This window comes from Dipodomys merriami, unplaced genomic scaffold, assembly GCF_024711535.1.
Source record: "Dipodomys merriami isolate MVZ:Mamm:240054 unplaced genomic scaffold, mDipMer1.0.p SCAF_94, whole genome shotgun sequence".
In the NCBI taxonomy this organism is placed as follows: Eukaryota; Metazoa; Chordata; class Mammalia; order Rodentia; family Heteromyidae; genus Dipodomys; species Dipodomys merriami.
The window spans coordinates 4,175,101-4,199,653 of NW_027206557.1; the positions used below are offsets into that span (position 1 = coordinate 4,175,101).

The 24,553-nt window shown below is 44.0% G+C and overlaps 1 protein-coding gene across 1 annotated transcript in view; it reads right to left on the minus strand.

Moving 5' to 3' along the window:
• Itprid1 (ITPR interacting domain containing 1) overlaps positions 1–24,553 on the minus strand; it is a 74,042-nt gene that overhangs the window by 19,701 nt on the left and 29,788 nt on the right. The window contains exons 9-12 of the mRNA XM_070014228.1: positions 7,270–7,367; positions 5,758–6,918; positions 1,716–1,843; positions 179–290 (exon numbers count right to left, since the gene is read on the minus strand). Coding sequence (XP_069870329.1) covers positions 179–290; positions 1,716–1,843; positions 5,758–6,918; positions 7,270–7,367 — 1,499 coding nt within the window. The remainder of the gene's footprint in view (positions 1–178; positions 291–1,715; positions 1,844–5,757; positions 6,919–7,269; positions 7,368–24,553) is intronic.

Genomic DNA, 24,553 nt, shown 5'->3' on the forward strand with positions numbered 1-24,553 from the left:
ACTAGGCAGCTGTGTAGGTATGAACAGACCAAATGGCTTTGCTTTGTACCTACCACCCGGGCATCGGCATGTGACCCTAGAATGATGGAAACGAGGACACCAATGGGTTTCTCACTTAATCCCTGCTCCCTGGGCTGGGCTGGACAAAGTCTAACTCTCATCCCCACCCTGCCCCTACCAGTAGGAGCTCTTCTCTGATTTTCCCAGCGAGGTCTCCAAGCTGAAACTCCAGCTCTGCCACCTGCTGCCTCAGTGCTTCCCGCAAGGTGTGCAGGTGTTGTACCTCCTCCCTGAAGGGGACAACAGAAAACAGGAGCCTCAGCCAGGGTGTGCCTCTGCACTGTGCTGCTGGCAGTGCAGGCCTGCCTCATTGATGTTTCTCAGAGAAAATGTCATCCCCTTCATTCGATTCAGTTGCATGCATAGTACATTACCTTCCTTCCCTCCCTTTTCCCTTCCTCCCTCACTCTTTCCTTTCTTCCCTCCCTTCCTTCCTTTTTCAGTGCTGGGGATTAAACATCAGCTAGACAAGAGCTCTTCCACTTAAATACATCTCCAGCTTACCTCTTTTACTTTGTATTGTTTTAATTTTTAGAAGTACTCTATTATCCTAAAATTTTCCTATCTCATTTACTTGTTTTAAGCTATCATTCAATAATTTGCACTGCATATACCAAGTTGTGTAGCTCTTCATCCTAGAGCTGCAGAATAATTCTCCCTCCATTAAGAATACTAGGACCCACAGCTGGAGATCTATGGCTCACATCTGTAGGTCTAACTACTCAAGAGGCTGAGATCAGAGGATCACAGTTCAAAGTCAGCCTAGGCAGGAAAGTCTATGAGACTGTTATCTCCAATTAGCTACTCAAAAGCTAGAAATGGAGCTGGGGTTCAAGTGGCAGAATGCCAGCCCTGAGTAAAGGAAGCTCAGAGGCAGGGACGCTCCTGAGTTCAGGAGAAAAAACAAACAAGCAAACAAACCCTAGCACTTGACTTCCAACTCTATTTCTAGTCCCAGGCTGTGTATGTGGATAATGCATCTACTTTTGCCTCCTCTGCCATGGTACTAGGTTTGGCACTTGTTTGGTTGGTGCTCTACCACTTGAGACACTCCTCTGTGTTTGAGTCATTTTGAAAATAAAACTCTTGTGGGTTTTGTTTTATTTTGTTTTGTTTTGTTTTTTCCCCACGCTGGTCTGGACCACAGTTCTATTTGTGCCTCCTGTGTAGCCAGGATGATGGCTACCAGGAAAATGTGTGACAAAACTTCATACCTAAGATGGAGTCAGTCTTCCTAACATTTTGCCCAGTCTGGCTCCAAACCAGGATCTTCCATCCTCTGCCTTCTAAGTAACAAATCTGGGATGGCAGGTGTGACTCATTGTGTTAGGCCTTGGGATATATATTTTTAACTCATGTGAATATAATGCAGATTCTAATAACTTGCACATGTTCCCTTGCATGAGCCCTGTTCCCATAGATTAAATCCATGGGATGGACACTGCCTCTCCCCACCGGATCACCCCTCCTCTGACCTCCTGAACTAGACCCCATCTGGCAAATCGCTCTCTAGCCTCCCCTGGAGAAAGCAAGCATAAGATAGGAAAGCGAAGCAAGAGTTTGCAGATTTCTCATTAGCCCTGCCCCAGGCTGTTCCCCAGGCCTACACTGCCCCAACTCCCTTCCTTGCTTTTATTGCTCCCTTAGATAATTACCTTTCCTCTTCTAGCATGTCCCTGGACAAAAGTGCCTGCTGTCCTGCTAGGTGCTGTCCAACTTCCTCCAGGTACTCCTGGAAACTCTGGCATACAGTTGTAATGGCTTCCAGTCCATGCAGGGTACACTAAGGACAAGCAGAGAGCTGAGAAGGGGAGGACATCTGCATTCCAACGAAAGGGTCACCTGTTTCCAAGGAAGTCTGACTGTGAAGGCATGTGGAGGGGAGGGGTGGGCAGAGACACCCAACCCCAAGGCATTTCTTGGCTGAACCTGGAAGGTGTCTGGATGGCGCTTAATGACAGTCATGTCCAGATACTTGAGGACATGGACAGGAAGGAAGAAATAGGCAATGTAGGACTGGGAGGATGTGGACAGGTGATGCAGGGTTGTGAGGATGTGGACCAGAGGAAGGACAGAGGTGATACAGGATGTGAGGATTTGGACAGGGCTGAGAAAGCCAGGGCCTCCTTTCACGGTGTTTACACCAAAGTAAATCAAGAACATCAAATGTATTGGCTCAGATGGAGTTTGCCCTTGGAACAATTGTATTAGCCCCAGTCCTGCCTAGCCATAATCTCTGGGGGGTGAAATCTGTCATCGTCTCCACCTGGTTAACCAGTCCACCTGGAGGAGGACAAGCAAAGGTAAGACATCCTGGCTTCTCCTGAGCTGCCCTTCCTGCTTCAGTCACTGCTGATGTGGGTCACATGGTGGCCTGGCACTCTCTCGTAGCTGATCTGTGTCTTGGTTTCCTAGCATAAGCATGTTCCGATGGTCCAGGGATCTGGGGGAACCTCTGCACAAGAAACAGCCTAACCTGCTCAAGCATGACTCCTAGCAGCACAGGCACTGGCCCAGTGATGGCCGTGTCCCTATTGTGGCCATGTCCCTTGGTGGCTGTGTCTCTGGGGTGGCCACGTCCCTGTGGTGGCATCCTGCCCTGCCGGCAGCAGTTGCTGAATGTTATAATCCCTGATGCTGACCACTGACTTCAGCAGGTACTATGAGGAGCTTATGATGGTGGTGACATCTAATTCATGTGTCCTCCTCAAGGATCTGAGAGCCTGTGCTATCTGGACAGCCAGGATCACCTTTCAACCCCTGTGGGAGAGTGGAACCCTAGCTTTGAGCTTGTTGCTCAGAAACACGCCACTGACCTAGAGGCCTTGACCTTGTCCAGCCTGGTTCAAGCAGATTCCTAGAAGGTCACCAAGGTTAGGGAGGGCCAAAATCAACTTCTAAGCTCTAGGGACAGTGTGAGCTCAACTAGGCAGAGGGCCCTTAGATTGCCATCAGATGTTTTGGGGTGAACTTTTGAGGTTGGAAAACCCCAGGCAGGTAGAGTTGGACTTGAGAGAACTAGAGCGCTGCCATCTTCTGGCCATTTGGAAACTCTATAAACAATAGAGTTCAACTCGGGAGAAGCTAAATTTTCTGCTAAACAAACAGTTTCAGAGATAAAGCCTGATATGGGAGATAGAAGAGAACAGTTTTGGACATTTTTCCCCCCCTCACATACAGACTGGGTTAAATCCACTGCAAGCAAGTCCATTGACTTTAATCTAGAAAAGCAAACCTCAGCTTTGACAGAGTGAGAGCTTTGACTCTTCAATTGGTTCACAGGAACTTTATGAAATTGTATATTTCCTTCTTCTCCGGCGGTTTAAGTCATAAACGTTCTAGAAGAATCTTCAAGTAATCAGAAATGTTGTTTCTGATGCATCTTTTCTTTTTCTGGAAAGACATTTGTCTTTCCAGAATGTATTTTAAATTCATAAATTATTCTAAAGAACTCATTTTTAAAATAAATTTAATGGCATCAGCAATAATTTGCAATTGACAAATTATAATAAAATCTTGATTCATATCAAATCTATCTATCTCTCTATCTCTCTATCTATCTATCTCTCTATCTACCTTATTATTATTATTATTATTATTTTGCTGTCCTATGGTTTGAACTCAAGGCCTGGGTACTTTCCCTAAGCTTTTATGTTCAAGGCTAGTGCTCTACCACTTTGAGCCATGCTTCATTTCCGGTACTTTGGTAGTTAATTAGAGACAAAAGTCTCATGGATTTTCCTGCCTGGAGCTGGCATTAAACTATGATCCTCAGATCATAGTTCTTAGCTCCTAAGTAGCTAGGATTACAGGTGGCATTGGCCACTGGCATTTGGCCTCATATATATAGATTCAGTCACAAACTATTATTTTAGATAACCTTCAAGACCACAGAAATGGCTGTGTGCTTCTCTGTAGTATTTACAAAGCCCTGGATAAAATGAGGAGGTACTTTTCAAAATTTTTACCTGAAATTGCTTTTAGTTTGAATATCTCCTGGAATTCCTGTTAGCATTTAAAAGGTGACATTCCTGACTGCCTCTAATTTTCATTTGGCCTATGTACTATTTTCTAGTTATGTTTTTCAAAGTGTTTTTTCTCCCCCTCGCTAGTATACAACCTTCAACTCAAGGCCTTGTTTTTCCCTTAGAATATGGTTCCAGCTTTAGAAAATGCTGACTCACTGCCTATAGATCTTATTGTCTGCCATACCCTGTCCTCTTCTTCAACTTTCTGGAAATGGCTTTCTTATGGAGTGTTGCAATATCTTCTTTACATTGGTTGTGCTGTGTGTGTGCATGCATGCGTGCATGTCCATGCATGTGTGTGCATACAGCCTGAATGTGAGTACAAACACTCACATGTATAGTGTGCATATTTTCATTGTTGCCTTCCAATGTGTGTTCCTGCTTCCTTGAGTCTAAAGACAAATTCATTGTCATCTAGTAAAGCCCCATACAGTATGGCTCAATGGGTATGCAGTGCCTTACAGATTTGAATAATTGCATATTTCCAATCAAGACTCAGGTGTCTATGTGTATGCATGTGTGTGGGTATATATGTATGTGTGAGTGTGTATTTGTGTATGTGTATGCGTGTGTATGTGACTGGGGTTTGAAGTCAGGGCTGTATCCTTGATAGTCCCACACATGTGGGACTGTACGTATACTCCAGGTACTCTCTGGACACAATGGGCAGACATTGTATCTAAGCGATGTCCTTCCTATACCTGGCTCTGGGCCCCAGGGCCTGGGTTTCTTGGGGCTGTCTCTCACTCTTCCCTGTCTACCCACTTTCTTCTAGCAGCTGCAGTCCATCTACCTGTACCTATGTTCCAAGTTGTCAAATGGCGCTTTGAACCAACTCCTACAAGTTGCCAGGTACACCAAAAGTTCATATACTCTAGGCCTGTGAAAGCAATGGTCTGATGAAATGTACTATAGAGTGGCCATGTTCTGCAAAAATTAACTGATGTAGCGCAAACACAATGTGGTACGATGGACTTCTAGATTCTGTCTGTTGACATGTATTTGTTATTTCTCCTTACCATCAATAATTACAATAAATGATTTCCATGTGAGTAGAAACCAGATCTCACCTACAGAATACATTTTTAAAATCAATGGCCAGCTTTGAAAGCCTGGGTTACTTCTCCCATTGGATGGACTCATTAAATGCTGATTAAAAGCTAAAGGAGGTGGAGATCACCCACCTCTCAGTAACCCAATGAATACTTTTAAACAAGACTAATAAAAGTAGACAATGCCCTCTGTTTATTGTGAAAAGCTCCAGATTTAAAACTGGAGCAATAATAAATCAGTAAAACAAATCAATGATCAGAGTAACACCAAATCAATTGCTACCACTAAGTCAATTAATTTCACTCAGAGCTTTGTGCCAAAGTTGGAGGTGTTGGCAGTATGGGTGGGGAAGTGGGTGTAGGCGGTAGTATTGGCAGGTGGGCCATAGTGTTGGCCTGTAGATGGTGGATGTGTTGGTTAGTAGATGATAATGTTGGTGTGTGGGTGGTAGAGGAGTTGGTGAGTAGATGATGGTGTTGGTCTGGCGTTGGGGGTGGTGATGTTGGTCTGTGGGTGGTGGAGCTGGTGTGGATGGTAGTGTTGGCTTGTGGATGGTGGAGGTCTTGGTATGTAGATGATGGTGCTGGTGGTGTGGGCTTGCAGAAAGAACACTTACAGATCGCAGCTCCCTCCTGGTGGTATCCGGAAGTACTTTTGGGGTCTCCATGAGTGGGGCTTCTGTGAGCCCTGTCTGTGGGTGTAGGCCCAGTGAGCAGGCAGCTGGTGCAGGGCTGAGGCAGCATCTGTCCCCAGGGGCATAGGGATGGTATGGGCCACAGAGGCAGCAGTGGACAGGTGTGGAGTGGCAGAAGCCTGCTGTGCAGGCCCTGGGGAAATCTGTGTCCAGAGAGGCCGACTTGGTGAGGGCGTTGCGCCCAAAAGCACAGAGTTTGTTCCAGGGGGATAAACAGCAGGGCTGTGGTAGGGATCTGCTTATAGAAGTCTGAACAGATACATCACAGACCTGAGCCACCTGGGTGCCTGTCATGGTGATGGGGTCACACAGAGTTTGCTCGAAAGTTGCGCCTCTGCGGTTGGCCCCCACGGCCACAGCATTCCAAGCACCTGACTCCAGACTGGAGGACACTGGGGTTGTGACTGACTCATGGCAGCCTGCATCTGCTTCAGGGAGGGTATGGAGGTAGGGGCTGGACTTTGTGGTGCGGACCAGGTCAGCTGTGTGGGGTGTTACACCTCCGTGACTGGGGATGTGCTGTGATGGCCTCTCTTGTGCCAGGACAGTCTCGCTGGTGTCTGAGCAGAGCTTGCTGCTCTCCATGGCTCTTGAAGACTCAGAGTCCACACGCAGGACTCTGACTGGAGTAGAATCCATTCCAGGTGACCTTTGAGGATCCTGGCATTGCCACTTCCCGGGCACCTCTCCTGCCTTCTCAGGCCTCACAGACCCATCTCCCTTCTCTGTAATTTCAGGCACCAGGGGCCCCCAAGGGCCAGGATTTGTAGAAGTGGCCAGGCCTTCAGCATCCTCGTATTCGACATCGTCTTCTGGATCTGCTCCCCCTGTAGGGTTCTTGGAGTCCATATCTGGCGTCCACAGATCCGGTGGCCCCTCAGAGGCCCCAAGCAGGGGCTCTTCCTCCACCATAAATGCAGAGGTCTTTTCTTCCAAGACATTGCAGTCTTGGCTTGAGGAGGTACCCACCAGGCCCATGGAATCAGAGCCACCTGACTCTTGCTGGAAGTTCCGGGAGGATACAGAGCTGTGGCTTGGATCCCTTGGCTTCCCCTCTCCAGTCTCAGGGGGACCATGGCTGCTCTGCAGAGGAGTCACAGAAGATAAGGGGTCAAAAGAATGGAGTCAGGAGTGAGGAAGGTAAGGAGAAGTACCATTACCATTGAGTCAGAAGCCAAAGGATGAAGATGGCAAATGGGTTTTGCATCAAATCACATCTACATAGCTCAGCCTTCTTACTTAGAAAAATCAAAGGAAATAAGAGAAAGTTCTGGCACGTGGCCTCTGTGGTTCTGTCACCCTTTGTCCTTGAGGGGTGTGGCATGTGCTTTCAGATTTTTCCCATGGTGGTGGGCACTTTTAAAAACCGGGCCCAGGGTGGGAGGGGTGGGAGGACTTGAGTACAGCAGGAGGGAAGGGCAGTTAGGGCCTTGCTTCACTCTCTTCTACCTGGAGTTGCGGGGGCTCCAGTGGCTCCTCCAGAAACCCACTGCTGTCAGACTGGCAGCTGTTTGCTCTGTCTACTCTGGCACCTGTGGGAAGGAAGAGACCTTGAGGTTAGGGAAAAGCACATGTGTTTTCAACAGGCCTGGGGCCCAGCTTTCCGGTGCCTGCCTCTGTCAGTGCCCAGCACAAATGGATGAAGAAATTCTAAGGACTTCTTTTCCTCCATTCTCAAGAGTTCACATCAGTACATCTCTGATTTACTGATAGGAAGGTCAGCACATGAAAGCCAGAGGTACTAACATCTCTTAAAACAAAATAACAGGGAAGGGGAACAACAAAATGGTGAGACAAAGGACAAGGTGGGGAACCAATGCAACAGCGATATACACAAGACCATATGTTGGAAATGATCTGTACAACTTGGGTGGGGGGAAAGGTTGAATTTTTATTAGATTAGTAGAGGCATTGTTATTAAGAGAGGCATAAACTTTACATGCTATCTCAATAAAACGATAAAAGACCAAAAGGCCTGTGTGCCCTCCCTCTTTAGTTGGTTTTAGATAAGAAGCTTTTCGAAGCTTCAGCTGGACCCGGTCTTATGACAATCCACACTCATGTTGTTGGGTCTGTCATTGTCACACTGGCTATTGTCAGCAGGAGAGACTGTGGTGCACAGAGACCCTGCATAGTTAAGTGGGGCAGGTGTGGCTTTGTGAACAGCAGCACCTGAACTCTACCTCTACCTGAGGCTGCTTCTGGCCAAAAAACTTATGTCAGTTGTACGTTTGATCATGGTGGGATCATGGCTAGCTAGCTAGTAGATGGTGACTCTGCTAAAGATGAGAGCAGGAGATTTGTTCCTTCTCTATGAGAAATTCATCCAGGGGTGAGACCATGGGCCGGAAAGGAAGCGTCTTGGAAGTGGGAGGCTGGGAGGAAGCATTTTAAGAACACAAGGACCAGACGGAGGGCCCTTCTTTATTCTGTGAAAAAAAAATTGGTTGTGGGTCTGGGAGTTGCATTGAAAAGACATTGTTGGTGAATATGCGTCAGTATCTTGTATCGAAGTGCTTTTGTTTTTTGTTTGAAATTGATGTTAGGCTTGAACTCAGAGCCTCACACTTGCTTAGCTTCTCACTCCTGGCTGGCTTTCTAACACTTGAGCCATAATGCCTCAAGTGGTTGTTTTGGAGATAGGGTCTCTCATACAGTGTTTATTTTGTTGTTGTTGTATTGTTAAGATTAAAGTATGGGAAATATTTGCCAGTGATACACTTAGATGAGACTTTCTGTTTGGCAAACTGGAGTAAGATGATACATTTTCCTTTGTCTCAAAATAACTAACTAAAAACTAGACCAGAGTACACAAAAAAATGGATTTTCTAGACAGTGGACAGTAGACAATCCTTCAAGACACACGGTTCAGTGTGCCTTAGGGAGAGCATCATGTCATGGCACCACACTCAGGCAAGAAGGTGCGCGATATGATTTCTGCCTAGTGCTCTGAATGTCAAGGGGAAGAAATTCAATGAAGCGTGGGTAAACGGCAGGAGTAACTATGACTCTTTTACGGTAGCCACATGCCTCATCATCTAAATAGTGACGCACATGAATGGATGAACGATATTAAACAGTGGTGTCCATGCAGGAATCACAAGATCAAACAGTGGTGTCCACGTGGGGATCACGTGATTAAAAAGAGGTGTCCACGTAATCAAATGATTGTATTCACGTGGTGATCACATGATTAAACAGTGGTATCTACGTGGGGATCACGTGATTGAACAGTGGTGTCCACGTGGTGTCCACGTGATCAAATGATGGTGTCCACGTGGTGATCACGTGATTAAACAGTACTATCCACGTGGTGTCCACGTGATCAAGTGATGGTGTCCACATGGTGATCACGTGATTAAACAGTGCTGTCCACATGGTGTCCATGTGATCAAGTGATGGTGTCCACGTGTTGTCCACGTGATGTCCATGTGGTGATCACGTGATTAAACAGTGGTGTCCACGTGATCAAGTGATGGTGTCCACGTGGTGATCACGTGATTAAACAGTACTGTCCACGTGGTTTCCATGTGATCAAGTGATGGTGTCCACGTGTTGTCCACGTGATGTCCATGTGGTGATCACGTGATTAAACAGTGCTGTCCACATGGTGTCCATGTGATCACGTGATGGTGTCCATGTGTTGTCCATGTGATGTCCATGTGGTGATCACGTGATTGAACAGTGGTGTCCACGTGATCAAATGGTGGTGTCCACGTGGTGATCATGTGATTAAACAGTACTATCCACGTGGTGTCCACGTGATCAAGTGATGGTGTCCACGTGATCAAGTGATGGTGTCCATGTGATCAAGTGATGGTGTCCACGTGATCATGTGATTAAACAGTACTGTCCACGTAGTGTCCACGTGATCAAGTGATGGTGTCCACATGGTGATCACGTGATTAAACAGTGCTGTCCACATGGTGTCCATGTGATCAAGTGATGGTGTCCACGTGTTGTCCACGTGATGTCCATGTGGTGATCATGTGATTAAACAGTGGTGTCCACGTGGTGTCCACATGATCAAGTGATGGTGTCCACGTGGGGATCACGTGATTAAACAGTACTGTCCACGTGGTATCCATGTGATCAAGTGATGGTGTCCACGTGGTGATCATGTGATTAAACAGTACTGTCCAAGTGGTCTCTACAGGATCAAATGATGGTGTCCATGTGGTGATCACCTGATTAAACAGTACTGTCCACGTGGTGTCCACGTGAGCAAGTGATGGTGTCCACATGGTGTACACGTGATCAAATGAGGGAGTCCACGTGGGAATCATGTGATCAAACGAGGGTGTCCACATGGAGATCACGTGATTAAACAGTGGTGAACAGCCTCTGGCAGTTTGGAACAATGTAGGTAAGGGAAGTGGGCAAGCTGGATCCGTAACTTTGGGATAAGGATTGGCTCTGAGGGCTGGATCCGTGGGGATGGCCTGCAAAGGGAGGCTGGGTGTGTGCTGAGGCTGGACGAGGCGCCACCGCCCTCCCCCACTCCCGGGGCACCTCCGTTGGCTCAGGCCCACCCCCGCGGCCCGTCACTCTCAACCCTCCTGCGAACCCCGTGGGCACAGTGCCAAGCAAGTGGCGCTAGCAGCAGGTGAGGGCAGACGGTCCCCCGTGGGGAACCCGCCCCTTCGGCGGTGGCCCGGACACCCGGGGAGGCTGGTGGAGTCGCAACCTCACCGGGGAGCCTGGCGGGAACCTGCCTTCCCCTGCCTCTTCCCCCCCTCAGCCTATCCGTCTGTGGAGCGGGCTGGGGCAGGTGGGTTCATCAGGGGGCAGCGGCGGGCCACCACGCCAGTCCCCCCCTCCAACCCATCCCCCGCCGGGTGCGCCCCCCCAGGGTGTGGTTTCACGGTTCTTGAAGCTAGTTAGGCCAGGCCAGGGCTAGCCTGCCCTGGAGTAACTCCTGCCTGGGGAGATTTCCCCAGGGGCATACTATTCCCAAGGAGCCCCAGCAACTCCTTACTCCGTAAGTTGTGGCCTTGACTGTCCATCTGCTTTTTCCTTTCAGATAAATCTTATGAACAAATGTCCTGCTACTGACTGCCCCCAGTTTCAAAGCAGTTCAATAAACCAAGCCTTCCTCCTCCTTCTCCTCCCCCTCCCTTCCCCTTCCTTTCCCCCTCCCCTGTCCATAATTTTGTCCTACACTTGCCAACTGATGCCCTCATTCTGTCTGCCCAAGGCCAGGAGCCTGACTTCTTCATAGTGTGTGATGCTGGCACCCTGTTGGACCAGATAACCACATCATTTGATAGACCTGGAGCCAGATGTGCAGGTGAGCACACACTGCTCCTCCCCCTGGGGTGTGTGTGGACATGGTGACCCTATGCTAATTGCAGGCCGCGATGAGGATCATCGTTGATAATATGTACATGAAGACTTTCTGCACATACAAAAGATTATAGAACTGTTTATGTTTTCCTTTGCACAATCACAATTAAGATCATTAATAATGATCACACTTGATTACACTGATTACTACTCAGCATTATTAATACGCAATATTAATATATTATAACATGTATTAGTATCCGTGTTCACTAGAAATCAGCTTCTTGTGTACCTAATTGTCTTCACAGGTTCCTCTGGGTTCTGTGTGTCTGCCTGAGAGGACCACACCCCCCCCCGCCCCCCACCACCCAGGGCAGCCTGGGACTACTACTCTCCCACTAGCTGGGAGAACTACTCTTGGCTGGGAGGACTACTCTCTTGCAGCCTGGGAGGACCGCTCTTCTGCTGGCTACCTGGGAGGCTACTCTCCTGCTGGTGGCCTGGGAGGACCACTCTGCCCCCCCCCCCCCCCCCCCCCCCCCCCCCCCGGTGGCTGGCCTGAGAGGATGACTCTCTTACTGGCTGGCTCAGATCACACATTTAGAGACCTTCATGCCTAGCAGGAGGCCCAGCCCTCAGGCACTGCATATGAACAGACACCAGATGGCAGTATTACACCAGGCACAGAGTGCGGGAGCCTGGGCCCTGTGGAGGACCTGGAACTGGCTGCAGGAAGAAGCGAACCCCAAAGGCTGCCTTTGTGATCTACATTGATAGCAGGAGCTCCTGGAATTGCACCTAAAATGGTCCTGGAGGCAGAAATCCTATGGGATTGGAACTCAGATGGGGGAGGGGAAGTCTGTGGTCTTGTTCAGAGGAGGGAAGGCTGTCTGCAGTGAACCATCTTCATCCGCTGGTTCGCCATACCTGCTTTGTTGCCAAGTTCCCATCTCTTCTCTCAAGGAAAGAAGCACAGGTGTTGAGTTCGGAGTTGGCACAGGGCAGCCACATGTGCCTTCTTTGGATTCTGCTGGTTGCTCCCCAAGGCATTTAGAAAATTTCAATTGTTTTTGTGGAACAACAAAAAGCCTCTTCATGAGCCACAGTCTTCAAGTCCTCAGGTGAAGAAGTGAAAAGCTTCTAGAACATTCTTTACAGTCGTCACCTGGCTATTGATTGCACAGGCTGGTGATAAGGCATTACTCCTGTGTAGTCAAGAGTATTTTACCATGCTGTTCTTTCTAAATGTTCTTCAGGACCACTTCAAATTCTTCACAGAATGTATTAGCCAACCCTTCTTGTAGTGAGCCATATGTACAGGGCTGCCATTTGCTGGTCATTGTCTTGCTCCTTGAAGACAGCTATCTTACACTCAACAACCCTTTTCCTCTGCCGAATCTTCCAGCCCCTTTAACTCCAGCCCTTGCAGGGTATGAATGTCAGGCCAGTTGTCCTTGGAGGTTTAAATCAGCCCTGAGGGATATGGTTTGCTAGCTTGCTGTGAAATATGACACCTGGTCTGATTTCAGGAGCTGTGTGGTCCACCCCCAGGCCCAGCCATGGCACAGGGCAGAAGTGCTGGGGATCTCAGCCCCTGCCACAGCCTGTGCTTTCAGTTCAGTTACAAGTTGTATTTCCAGCACTGGCCTATTTTACTATCTGTGTTCTATTTGGAAATTGGAAAATAAAAGAAAATGAAACCTACATGAACAATTTTGTCTGTATCCTTGTTTTTGCACATTTGAGACGGTGATTCCTTCCTGTCAAGGGTAATTGGGTCTTCAGTATGAAATCTATTTGGGTTGTCTATCGCTTTGAAAAACACTCTCACTGTAGGAAAGTCCCTGGTGATATGGTGAACAGACAGAACACGATGCTCTACTGGCATCCTTTGCTCCTATTACATGTGCACTAAGTCCATGTCCCACACTGGGTCTCCAAAGTATCCACAGACCATTACACAGAGGCTTGCCCTTATGGGACTTTTTTTTTTTTAAAAAAGAATTTCTGTTTTTAAAGTATTTGTTTTTCATGTAAAAATCAAAGTAATGTTTCTCTACTTTAAAAAATTATCTTCAAATAGTCATATTTATGTGCATCCATTTATGTGCACAGTATGTCTTGGCCAGTGTTGCCTCCTCCACCATCTTTCCTCCTTCCCATCTCTCTCATCACCACTGGCTCCTCAGGTTTCCTAATTTATCTATGTATGTTGAGTTAGTTCTCGATGTTTATGTGTTGCAAAGTGGACACAATTCTTTTAATTGTTTTTTTTCCTCCCTTGGTTATTCAAAAAGCATATGGTGGGCTGGGAAGGTGGCTCAGTGGTAGAGCACTTGCCTTGCATGCATGAGGCCTTGGGTTCGATTCCTCAGTACCACATAAGCAAAAAGAAAAAAAAGCCAGAAGTGGCGTTGTGGCTCAAGTGGTAGAGCGCTTGCCTTGAGCTGAAGAGCTGAGGGACAGTGCCCAGGCCCAGAGTTCAGGCCCCATGACCGGACCTCCCCCGCCCAAAAAAAAGCAATATGGTATGTCAAAAATTCTAGCATGTCTCAAATTCTAACGTTGGTATCAACAATGAAACAGTATCTATCATTCCTCAATCAGCTTTTGTTGACAGTTTTATTTTCTTCTTCCATTCAGCTTTCTATGACTCACCCTAGAATTTTAAATACAGCAATTGTTACATTTTAATTTCTTTGTTCTGTTTTAAAAAATGGAGATCTTTTGTCTTAGATCATGGGATTCACAATTCTTTATACACGGAAGCAGGACCTCACCCCTGGGTAGGCAAGTGCTCACTGCACGTCCCTTCTTCACAGGGAGAAGCTATGGATGTTCTACTTCCTGAGCCTTTGCCTGTCTGAGATATTGCTTCCAAGGACAATGTGTGACCATAAACAAATCTTGATTTGTCTAGTTTCCACTTCAAAAGGGAACCAGTGCAGTTCTGCTCTCTCCTGGCTCTGGCCAGAGAGTTGGCCAGGAGGTGAGGGTTGGCTCATGAAATGACCATTGCATTTTAAGTACCTAATTCACACTGCTCCCTCCAGCTGCATCTTATGACCTTTAAAAACTGTCATATCCACAGGATGACCCATTGCAACAATGATACTCACAAGACACTGTTGGAAATGAACTTTACAACTGTGGTGGGGAGGGGTAGGGAAGGTGAAGGAGGGAAGGAATAGTAGGAGAAAAAAAAGGAGGAGGTAACAATGTTCGACAAGAAATGTACTCATTACTCATGTAACTGTAACCCCTCTGTACAGCATCTTTACAAAAAAATAAAATGTAAAAAACTGTCATAGCAACACATGAACCTAAACCTTGTTGGAAAGGACCCTTTAGAGTGTGCTATTCAAGAGTCACTCAGGAATATGGGGGTGTCCCATCCCCCACAGTTATGGCTGTGGAAGAGAGGCAAGGATGTCTGAAGCCCAGAGGTATGGAAAAAATCAGGAAATTTTAGTCATTGCAGGACCATGAGAAGAAAGACGTTAGAGTTTTAACCCAATTAAATATGTCTGAAACAGAACATTTATAGCCATCTATAAAGATTGTGTTGTTTAAACACACATATCCTTTTTGTCTACATGGATATTTCTTTACTAGACATTCTGATGTAAAAAGACAGAGGAAAGATCCAATTTTGAGTAATAAACCTACATTTATTTTCCCAGAAGAATAATGTCATTATACATTTTAATTTAGATCTGGCGCTTATCTCCTATTTGAAAACAGAGTAGCAGACGTATCCTGGGCTAAATCAACAACCATTCTACCGCCACTTGAGACAACAGGTACATTTCAAAATTTGTAATGCCAGTTATTTTGCAGCTTTTAATTCCTGCACTGATTTTACTACAATAGTTCCAGTGTTACCCATTCAGAATGTTGTTGGGTTTTTTCTTTGTTTTTATTTTTTGAAGTGGACTGGGAGCAAACTTTATCCTTGCTCAAGTTAACCAGTTGGTTGGCAGGAGACTGGGACAAATGCTCACACAAGAAGAAGAGGCAGCCCCTTTGTACAGTCCATAGTTTTTCCACCTTAATTCTAATTAATCTCCTTTTGAATAAAAGGGAAGTTCGAACCTTTAGGGGCTTCATCTAAGCTTTAGTAAGGATGGGCAGAGAATGGTAGCATTGCTTTCCAAAACTGTCATATTGAATCCATCATCTCTTTCCCATTCCCCTGCATTTTGATAATTCTCCGAAGATGGTCTTCCATGTTACTTTTATTTTTCTACATCATCTATATGTTTTATTGCTTCCAAGTCATTTTAAATTCAGACTGACATAGTTTCATATATCCTCAGTCATTTATGTCACTACTGACATTTACCAAGTGGTTGTGGTACTGCACTGTGGATGAACTAGAGGTTCAGAGGCACTGTCCAACTTTTAGGCAGCCTATCCACTGAACAAGTTACAGATTAAGGATACATTACATGGTAAGGAAAACTACTAGGGTCACCTTTTCCTCGAACTCACAGCAATAAAAAGAATCCCAGAAAACTATCCTCAACATATATCATCTTTAAGAGACATCAAAACACACAGGGTCTCCTTCTAATCACAGAGATAAAAATCAACCAATTATAAATCAATGGCTTCCAATGCTCTGCAAGAAAGTGTTCTATTTGTTCACTCCACAAACACATGTCGGTGGAATGTGTACTGCATGTCCAAATTGGTTTTTCAGAAGGAACATTTTTATAGCCTTGGCCTAATTTCAGATAAGCAATTTAAATACCATCAGACTCAGAAAGTGGATTCATGTGTTAGATGATGTTATGATTCTTTTTTTTCCTGGACTTTGCTCTTACAAAAGGAAAGCCAGAAGAAGCCTGCACTGTAACAGATTTTGAGACCAAATTCTTTTTTATTTCCTGGCAGAACATGTTTTTGCCAAGTTTACAACCCACTTGAACTTCTGTCTGTTCTTTGATTTTAGAATCAACTTGGTTTCCTTTTAACACTGCAGAAAAATTAGATTTAACTTTATATAAGAAAAGTAATGAAGTTTACTGATGATTTTTTTGTCACACACACACACACACACACACACACACAAACACACACACACACACCCCACATACACCACATACAAACCTAAAGAACTTTCTTATTAACACTCGCACACACTGTGTGTGCTAAAAGCTCTGACCCTTTGCTTGAGCCTGTAGATGCCCCACAAGTGACTAACACCAGGATAAACTTGGCATCTCTGCCTTCATTTCTTTTCTGTCTCCTTTGCATTAAACTTTAGGTCAGGTCCCTTCCCAGTTTGTTGATCTTCCAAGGAGAGCTCATCTCAACCAGAGGAATCTCCCCTCCACCACCAATACCACCAGCAAGCACTGCCTTCAAGGCTGAAGACATTAAGATAACTGAGATATTCCCAAGATTTGGGGGCACTACTGAGAATCAGCATATGGGCAACTGACAGCTTTCAAAAATTCCTGTTCTGGACTCCTGGAATGGTACTGAAAAATCCTCAGGGTTGGCAGCCTGAGTCTGTGACTCCATGGTGAGATTGCCCTTAGCAGGCATAATCATCTCCAGGAAACTGAACTAACCCTGAAGCCCATAGGCCTGAGGGTAAACACTGCAAAGCAGACATGGACTTGCCCAGACAGACCCCTCAACAGTGGCTATTCTCTAGGCACCAAAAGGCAATGTCCTCTCTCCTTCCCCAGCTCTGGAGAGCAACAGGCGATTTCCTTAATAAGACTCTGTGACAAGATTTGAGATAGTGACTGGCCAGACCTCAGTTTGATCAATTTTGATTAACTTCACCCCCCCATCCAAGTTCTTCCTCTTAATAAATCTAAAGCTCTTGTCAAGTCCTCAAAGACATGATTTGCTGGGACTCCCTCCTCTCCGCCCCCCCCCCCGCCCCCGCCCCAGGTTGGGTACTGCCTTGGGAGTCTAGTAACAGGATCACTTACCTTTGTAAAAACATTCATAAAATAACCTTCTAAAGATGAAGGCAGACGAGAGCATTGTGAGAATAGCTTACTCTATTTTTAAATGTTACAAAAAAGAACAGATTTTATTCACAAACCTACATGATCATTGTTCCCTCAACACAGATGTCTTTGAATGTTTGCTGTGTGCCCAGGGTGACGTGAAGGTTGAGACTAAAGAAAAAAGTGCTCTGGTGTCATAGACTCTTCTGTGTCAAACTTAGCTTTACAAATATAGTTCAAGCAAAGAATAGGGGAGAAACCTGTTAAGCATAGGAACATACATATCACTATGCAGTGATGGATATGCATGTAACCCAGTGAAGGGTATGGGCTGTAACAGTTACAGTGTTGTAACTCAGTGGAGGATGTGTGTTATAACGCACTGAAAGAAAGGGAGTGTCTGAAATCAGTTCTGGCCTTTCTTGACTCCTTTTTGCTTTCTTGGATCAAAACATTTTCTAACATCAAGTGTAACTTTTCAGAGAAAGAATTCTTGGAGGAATTTTGTCTTGGGATTAGGCTATGGATGAACAAAGATTCATTCTCAATCAACGGTCTGTGGAATGTGGATCCTGGAAGCCAACCCTACCCGGTGATCCACTTCACAGACTCATTGTAGTGCTGTGTGTCACCGAGAGCATGTGGGAGTGGTTTTCCAATTAATACTGGAACTCCAGGCTCTTTGGGTTTCCCATGAACAGCCATGATTTCATGAGATAAAATCATATAGTTGGTTTACTGGGTGTGTGTGGGGGAAGTGAATGAGGTTGTGACTGAAGAAGACACAAGTAGGAAAGACAATCTTAAGTTTGGGAAGGTGGGCACCAAGAAGATACAGAATTTCCTGAAGGTCAGAGGGCCTAAGGGGCTTCTGTCCTCCCCTACTCCTTCCTGCTGTGGACCTGAGGGACTATAGTTCTTCCCACTTCCTTCCTGGGAGGCCACAGCTTCCTGAAATGTCCTGAGCATGCCAATGATTTTTCTGACTATAATAAATATGTCTACTCCTGAAATTTTTCCCCATCATTTCCCTTGAACTTCCCTGAGACCAGCTGCTCTGAGCATCTGAAAAATATAGATAATCCTGTCTAAGCTTTGTGTAGATGACTGTAAGAGAAGTGTAAGATAAATAGAAAACAAGAGACAGAAAATGCTGACGTGTGCATTGTGGCTGACACAAATACCATTGAGTTTTGTTATGTTGTATAAATAGGGACAGAGTACCATTGAAATCTGCAAAGCCAATCCCGCTTACGGAATTCAGAGAGGCCCAGAGTATGGGTTGGGTACACAGCACATACAGAGACATAATTACTAGATCTGGTTTCAGCCGAAGTAAAGCCGACTGCTGATCATAGAAGGATTTAAAGGGAGGAAGGCCTTCAACAAGAATGTCCTTCCTTCTGCTGTTTCACTATCAGATACTCTACAAGTAAGAGAAAATAAACTTTTATGCAGTAATAATCAGGTAGACTAGTCGACGGTATAATAAATGGAGGTTCTGATGGAAAGAGTTAAATAAATGAGTCTATAATAAAATAAGCATAACAGACTCTGACTCTGTGTAGAGTGAATACACACAGTTTTTTCTTCTTTGCAGGGTTTTGTACAGGCCTAAGAGAGACATGCAAAGACTTTGGTCACACACATAGGATGGCCAGAGGCTCTGCACACTTGGAAGTAAAGACTAAAGGTGTGTGAATTGTCAAAGTATCACAGGGCATGCTCTAATAAATATATAGCACTCCTCATCAAAGAAAGGTAAACTTATTTGTTCAAGGCACTTTATTCTACAAATTATTCACAGACCACTAAGCTATCTGAGCAATTTTCAGTGGCTGAACATGAAAAAATCTACAGACTCTACAGAGCTAGTCTTTAACTTTAAGACAAGCAAGCAGATAAACAAACCATAAACAATAGCAGAAAACCAACAACACCACAACAAATGTCTGAGTTCAAGAGTATTCATCTTATTTTAAATACCCAGTTTACAACAAGACATGAAAGGAAATAAAAGTATAGTCCTGACACACCAAAGCAAAATAAACAGTTAAAACTGTCTTTGAGGAATCGAAGATATAGTCAACATACAGATATAACTAATCAGCCATTAATACGTGTTTAAGGAATTAAAGGAAACTATCTCTAAAGAATTAAAGGAAGATGTAAGAGCAAGGTCTCATCCAATGCAGAGCACTCAAAATATAGACATTACAATGAGAGTACATTGTCACACTTTGGAATTGAAACTGTATTAACTGAAATGAAAAATTCAGCACAGGGCCACAAGATCAGATGTGAGCTGGCAGATGAAAGAACCTGAAACCTCATAAATAAGCCAAATGAAATAATCCGGCTGTAAAGCCAGACAGAAAAGAATTGAGGAAAATGAACTGAGATGTGTAGGACACCTTTAAATGCAACAGATGTAGAAAATGCAGACACGTGCAAGAGGAAAGAAGCAGCAGTGAAGAGTAGTTGAAAAATATTGCCCCAATTCCCAGAAAAATAAAGTAGACATCCAAACACTAAGGAACTCCAGGTAGAACAAACTCAGAGAGTTGTGGAGACCCATGCACACATGACAGTAAAATTTCCAAAAGACAGAGAAAGAATCTTATTAAAATAAGAGAAAAAATGACTCAGTTCACTCAACCAGTGAGATTAACAGCTGACTTCTCACCAGAAACCATAAGGGCTAAAAGGCTGTGGACTGACATTTGAATAGAAAGATTCAAAGCCAATCAAGAATTCTGCACCCAGAAAAGTGATTCATCGCAAATGAAATACAGTTTAAGAATTTCCAGATGAACAAAAACTGAGAGAATCCATTGCCAGAAGAATTGCTCTATAAGACAAACTGAAGGAGTCCTTCAGAAGGAAGAAAAAACAAAAACAAAAACAGAAAAACAACTAAGCAGGAACTCAGCTCCATACAAAGGAATAATCAGCACTCATAAAGACAAATATATAAAGTAAATTTAAAGGCAGAAATATTTTAAATTAAAATTTCTTTGTTCTCTTACCTGTTAAAAAGACAGCTTGATGCAATAATTACAAGACTGTTGATGGAATCATATGTATGATACTATAATTTGTATGAACATAACATCATAAATAACAAGATCAGAACAATAGGGCAATGACTTATATGCTTTCTATAGAATAATTTTGCATCAATTCCAGTTAGGTTATTTTTTAGGTAAGACAATGAAATTCCCAGGGCCATCACTAAGAACTTAGAAGTTGTTTTTCAAAAATGAAATAGCATCATATGTAAAGTAACAAGAAAATACCTATTTAACACAAAAGAATTCAATAATGGAGAAACAGAAGATTAAAAAGGTATGGGACATAAAATATAAGCAAAATTTCTTATCAATACTAATATTACATTGAACTAGATTAAACAAACACTGAAATCACAAGACATTGAAAGTGTGGATAAAACCACAATGCGATCCAAATATATGCTGCCTGTAAGAATGGCACTGTAGATTCTAAGAAAAAAATGGGGTTAACATTAAATGCTAGAAAAAGATATGTGAGCCTGGGAAGAGGTTACTCAAGAAACTGAGATCCAGAGGATTGCAGTTCAAAATCAGCCTAGCAAAACAGTTCACAATGTTTCATCTCAAAACAAACAAACAAAAACAAACAAAAGTAAAACTCACCCTTAAACCATCCAAAAGCAGGGCTGAAGAAGTGTCTCAAATGGTAGAGTGTCAATTATGCAAGCAAACTGGGCAAGCTCAAAGCCCTGAGTTTAATCTCCACTAACCACCAAAAAAAAAAATTATGATAGTAACTAAAGAAAGTTACTAATGGTAGCTAAAGAAAATCAACCACTATATTTTCCATAATAAATTATGTTATTAAGAAAATATTATGCTATTAAGAAAAATATTAAGAAAATTGTTACAAAAGACAAAGGACATTTCATATTTCAAAATAATAAAGAGTAAATTCATCAGAAGTCATTGCAATTAAAAATACATATACACCTAAAAACAAAACTGTAAAAAAATATCTATTATGACAGAAATGATAGGAGAAAGAAAATTCAACAAGAATGTTGAGTTTGGAACCGGTGGTTCACATCTATAATCCTACTTGGGAGGCTGAAAACTGAGGATCTGAAGTTTTATGGCGTATTAATGATACCTCGATAAATTTGTTCTAAAACTAAATGACAATGAAAGGATACAAAAAATGCTCAATGAAAGGGGAAAAAAGCCTTGTTGGAAGAGTTAAGAAACAGGTGGAAGTGAGTAAGTGATTTCCTAGAGGAAATGGAACCATGAAAAAACAATAGAGATGAGAAGCAGCCATTGACCCTGGGTAGCAACCACTCCCATAACTAGAGGCACTGAGATGCCAGGACTGGAGAAGTGCTGCTGGGGAAGCAGACTGCCAACTCTTCTTCCAATTCCATAATGAACTGAGTTGTACCCACCTCCAATCCACTAAACCAATGGAAGTTGATTCATAGGATTGGAAAAACAGAGGAGGTGATGGCCTTGAGATGATGCTGGGTAGACAAGCACTGAAGACTCAAAGCCAAAAACTCTAAGCTTTTCTTGACCAGCTTCCCAGAATCTCAACAGATTGTTATTCTAGGCAGAAGATTAGAAGAATGTTCTCTGTGCCTTCTAAGTAATCCAAGAAAAATGATCTAAATATATCACCACAGGGGTTCCCCTGGCAGTGAGGTATTCCAGGCATCCCTACAGTTAAATTCCACAAAACTTCCCCACCTGTTCAGAACTTCATAATGGCGTTTATAGTCCTACTCTTACCCATGAGGGTATAACAAGGATCCCAGGTACTTAAGAAAACATCCAGCAGGGAAGATAAAGACCACAATAAGCCTATGTGGGGGAAAATATGACAAAAACCAGAACTACACAGGGAAAGAAAAATTTACAGATGTGCATGCATATGTGTGATGTCTACAAAGAGACAAGGAAAGCATCACAACTATGACTCAAGAATAGAATGCTATGAGGCATGGGCGGTTAAATGTATAGTAAACACAAAAATCTGAAATCAACCTGTGTTAGTCAGCTTTCTGATGCTGCAACAAAATACCCAAGGCAAGGAACTGAAAATGGTAAAAGACTCGTTTTGGCTCACAATTTCACATGTGTTAATCCACAGTCATTTGATCCCGTGGCTTTGGGCTGTGTCAGCCTAGTACAACACGGTAGGAGCAGGAGGCACCTTATGGTAGACAGAAGCGAAGAGAGAGACACGTGGGACTACACTTGGATATGCTCATCAACTCCCAGCAACCTGATTTCCTTTCACTAGGCCCTACCTTGCTCAGGTTCTAACATCTCCTAGCAACGCTACAGACTGAGCAAGACATCAAAGCGTGGAAGCTTGAGGGACACTTCAGATCCTAATTATTTGGCAGAATCCAAAGAAGAAGAATTAGACAAAAAAACTTAAAAAGTACTTCAGAAAGTTCAACAATTAATAAGTAGAAAATAAGGGGGAAAACCTAGCAGATTAGTCTATCCATATGTATTCATATTCAAATTATTTGCTTCCTAGAAGTTGAAGAAGAGGGAAAACTAGTGTGATAAATACAGGTGGACCCATTGCAACAATGAGAAGTACAAGTTGTTATGTCGAAAACGAACTTTACAACTTTGATGGGGGTGGATAGGGAGGATGGGGTGGGGGGGCGGGGAGGGGGAGGATGGGAAGGGATGGGAAGGGGAAACAAAGGAGGAGGCTACAATGCTTGATAAGAAATGTACTCATTATCTTGCCCATGTAATTGTAACCCCTCTGTACAGTATTTTCACAAAAACAAACAAACAAAAAACTACTAACAAATAATTTATGATTGAATGTCATGAATTTGTGTTTGAAGTAGGCCCTAAGTACCCAATCCAACAGATGAAAATAGGCTCATATACATCAGTGTGAAAATTTAGAAGTATAGACGCACCAAGAGAATCAGTCAGCTTGTAAAGAGAGAGAAACAGACTTGTACAGCTTGCTATGGCTTTAGACTTCTCAGCATAGCATTGGAAGCAAGAAGACAATGAAAGCAGACCTTCAGATTACTGGAGAAAATAGGTATATACCTACTGGTGCTCTCTAGGGCCTGTCTCCTCCCTGCTGCCCTCTTTCTCTGTACTTTATTTAAAAGAAGAAGCTGAGTGCTGGTGGCTCATGCCTGTTATCCTAGCTAAGGCTGAGATCTGAGGATCACAGTTCAAAGCCAGCCCAGGCAGGAAAGTCTGTGAGACTCTTATCTTCAATAAACCACCAGAAAATTGGAAATGGCACTGTGGATTTAAGTGGTAAAGTGCTAACTTTGAGTAAAAGATCTCAGGGATATCACCAGGCCCTGAGTTCAAGCCCCATGACAAAAAAAACAAAGAAAAGAAAAATCAAACAAAAGAAACTCTGAGAGAAATATCTAAAGGAAGAGAAACATTTGTGCACTGTAGGACACAGCAAATTGAACCTGAGAAAAAGACAAAGGGACACCCAATGGAGGCAACTTCATTGCAGGCTTAGAAGTCATCTACTCCAGAGAGGAAAAGAAGAGAGATTATCAGAGGGGAAATTCAAACCGTAAATTAAAATGGTTAGGCCTAGCTGACTTTTCTTATGAGAAGAATAATATGTTGGAAGGGTTGAAATGCGTACAAAGAGGAAGTGGCGCTGTGGCTCAAGTGGTAGAGTGCTTACCTTGAGGTGAAGAACTGAGAGACAGCCCAGGCCCAGAGTTCAAAACCCACAACAAACAACAACAGCAACAACAACAACAACAAAAAAGAAATGTGTAGAAAGAGTTAACAACAAAGGAAAATGGAAAATGGTCAGGCAACAGGAATCTATGGTACTGGACCAAATTATCTTTGCAAAGTCTGGCCTGCATGGCTTTAGTTTTATTTGAGCCTTTAGTACTGGAACATCATGACTCCTCCAACCCCCCTGCGCCTCCCCCATCTCAGCACACTCTGAAGACCTTCACCATTGGTTTGGTTTTGCTGGATTTTAGCATAGACAGATATCTTCGTTGATCCTTGTCTCCCATTGAACAAGCAATTGTGGATATTCTAGAAGGTGTCAGATTCCACACTTAGTATGGTGTTACCAGGCTATCTAGGTCAGAATCTTTGGAGTTCACAAATACCAAATGTTGTCTTTTAAAGAGTCATACGTCTCAGATTTATCAAATCTAATCTTATTGGTTAGTGTATCCATCCGTGACAAAGGTTAAACCCATGTGCCCACTGTACAGCAAACAGACCGTGTCAGATGTCAGCATGAAGGTCCGTAGGTGCCAGCGGCTGGCAGAGCTGGTACCAGAGGAAACGAAGCAAACCCTCAGCTGCTCTGGCTCAGAGTCACTTTTCACAGAAGGTAGACCAATCCTCACATGGCTCCAACTTTCCTAGAGCAGGATAGGAGGGAGAGCACCAAGG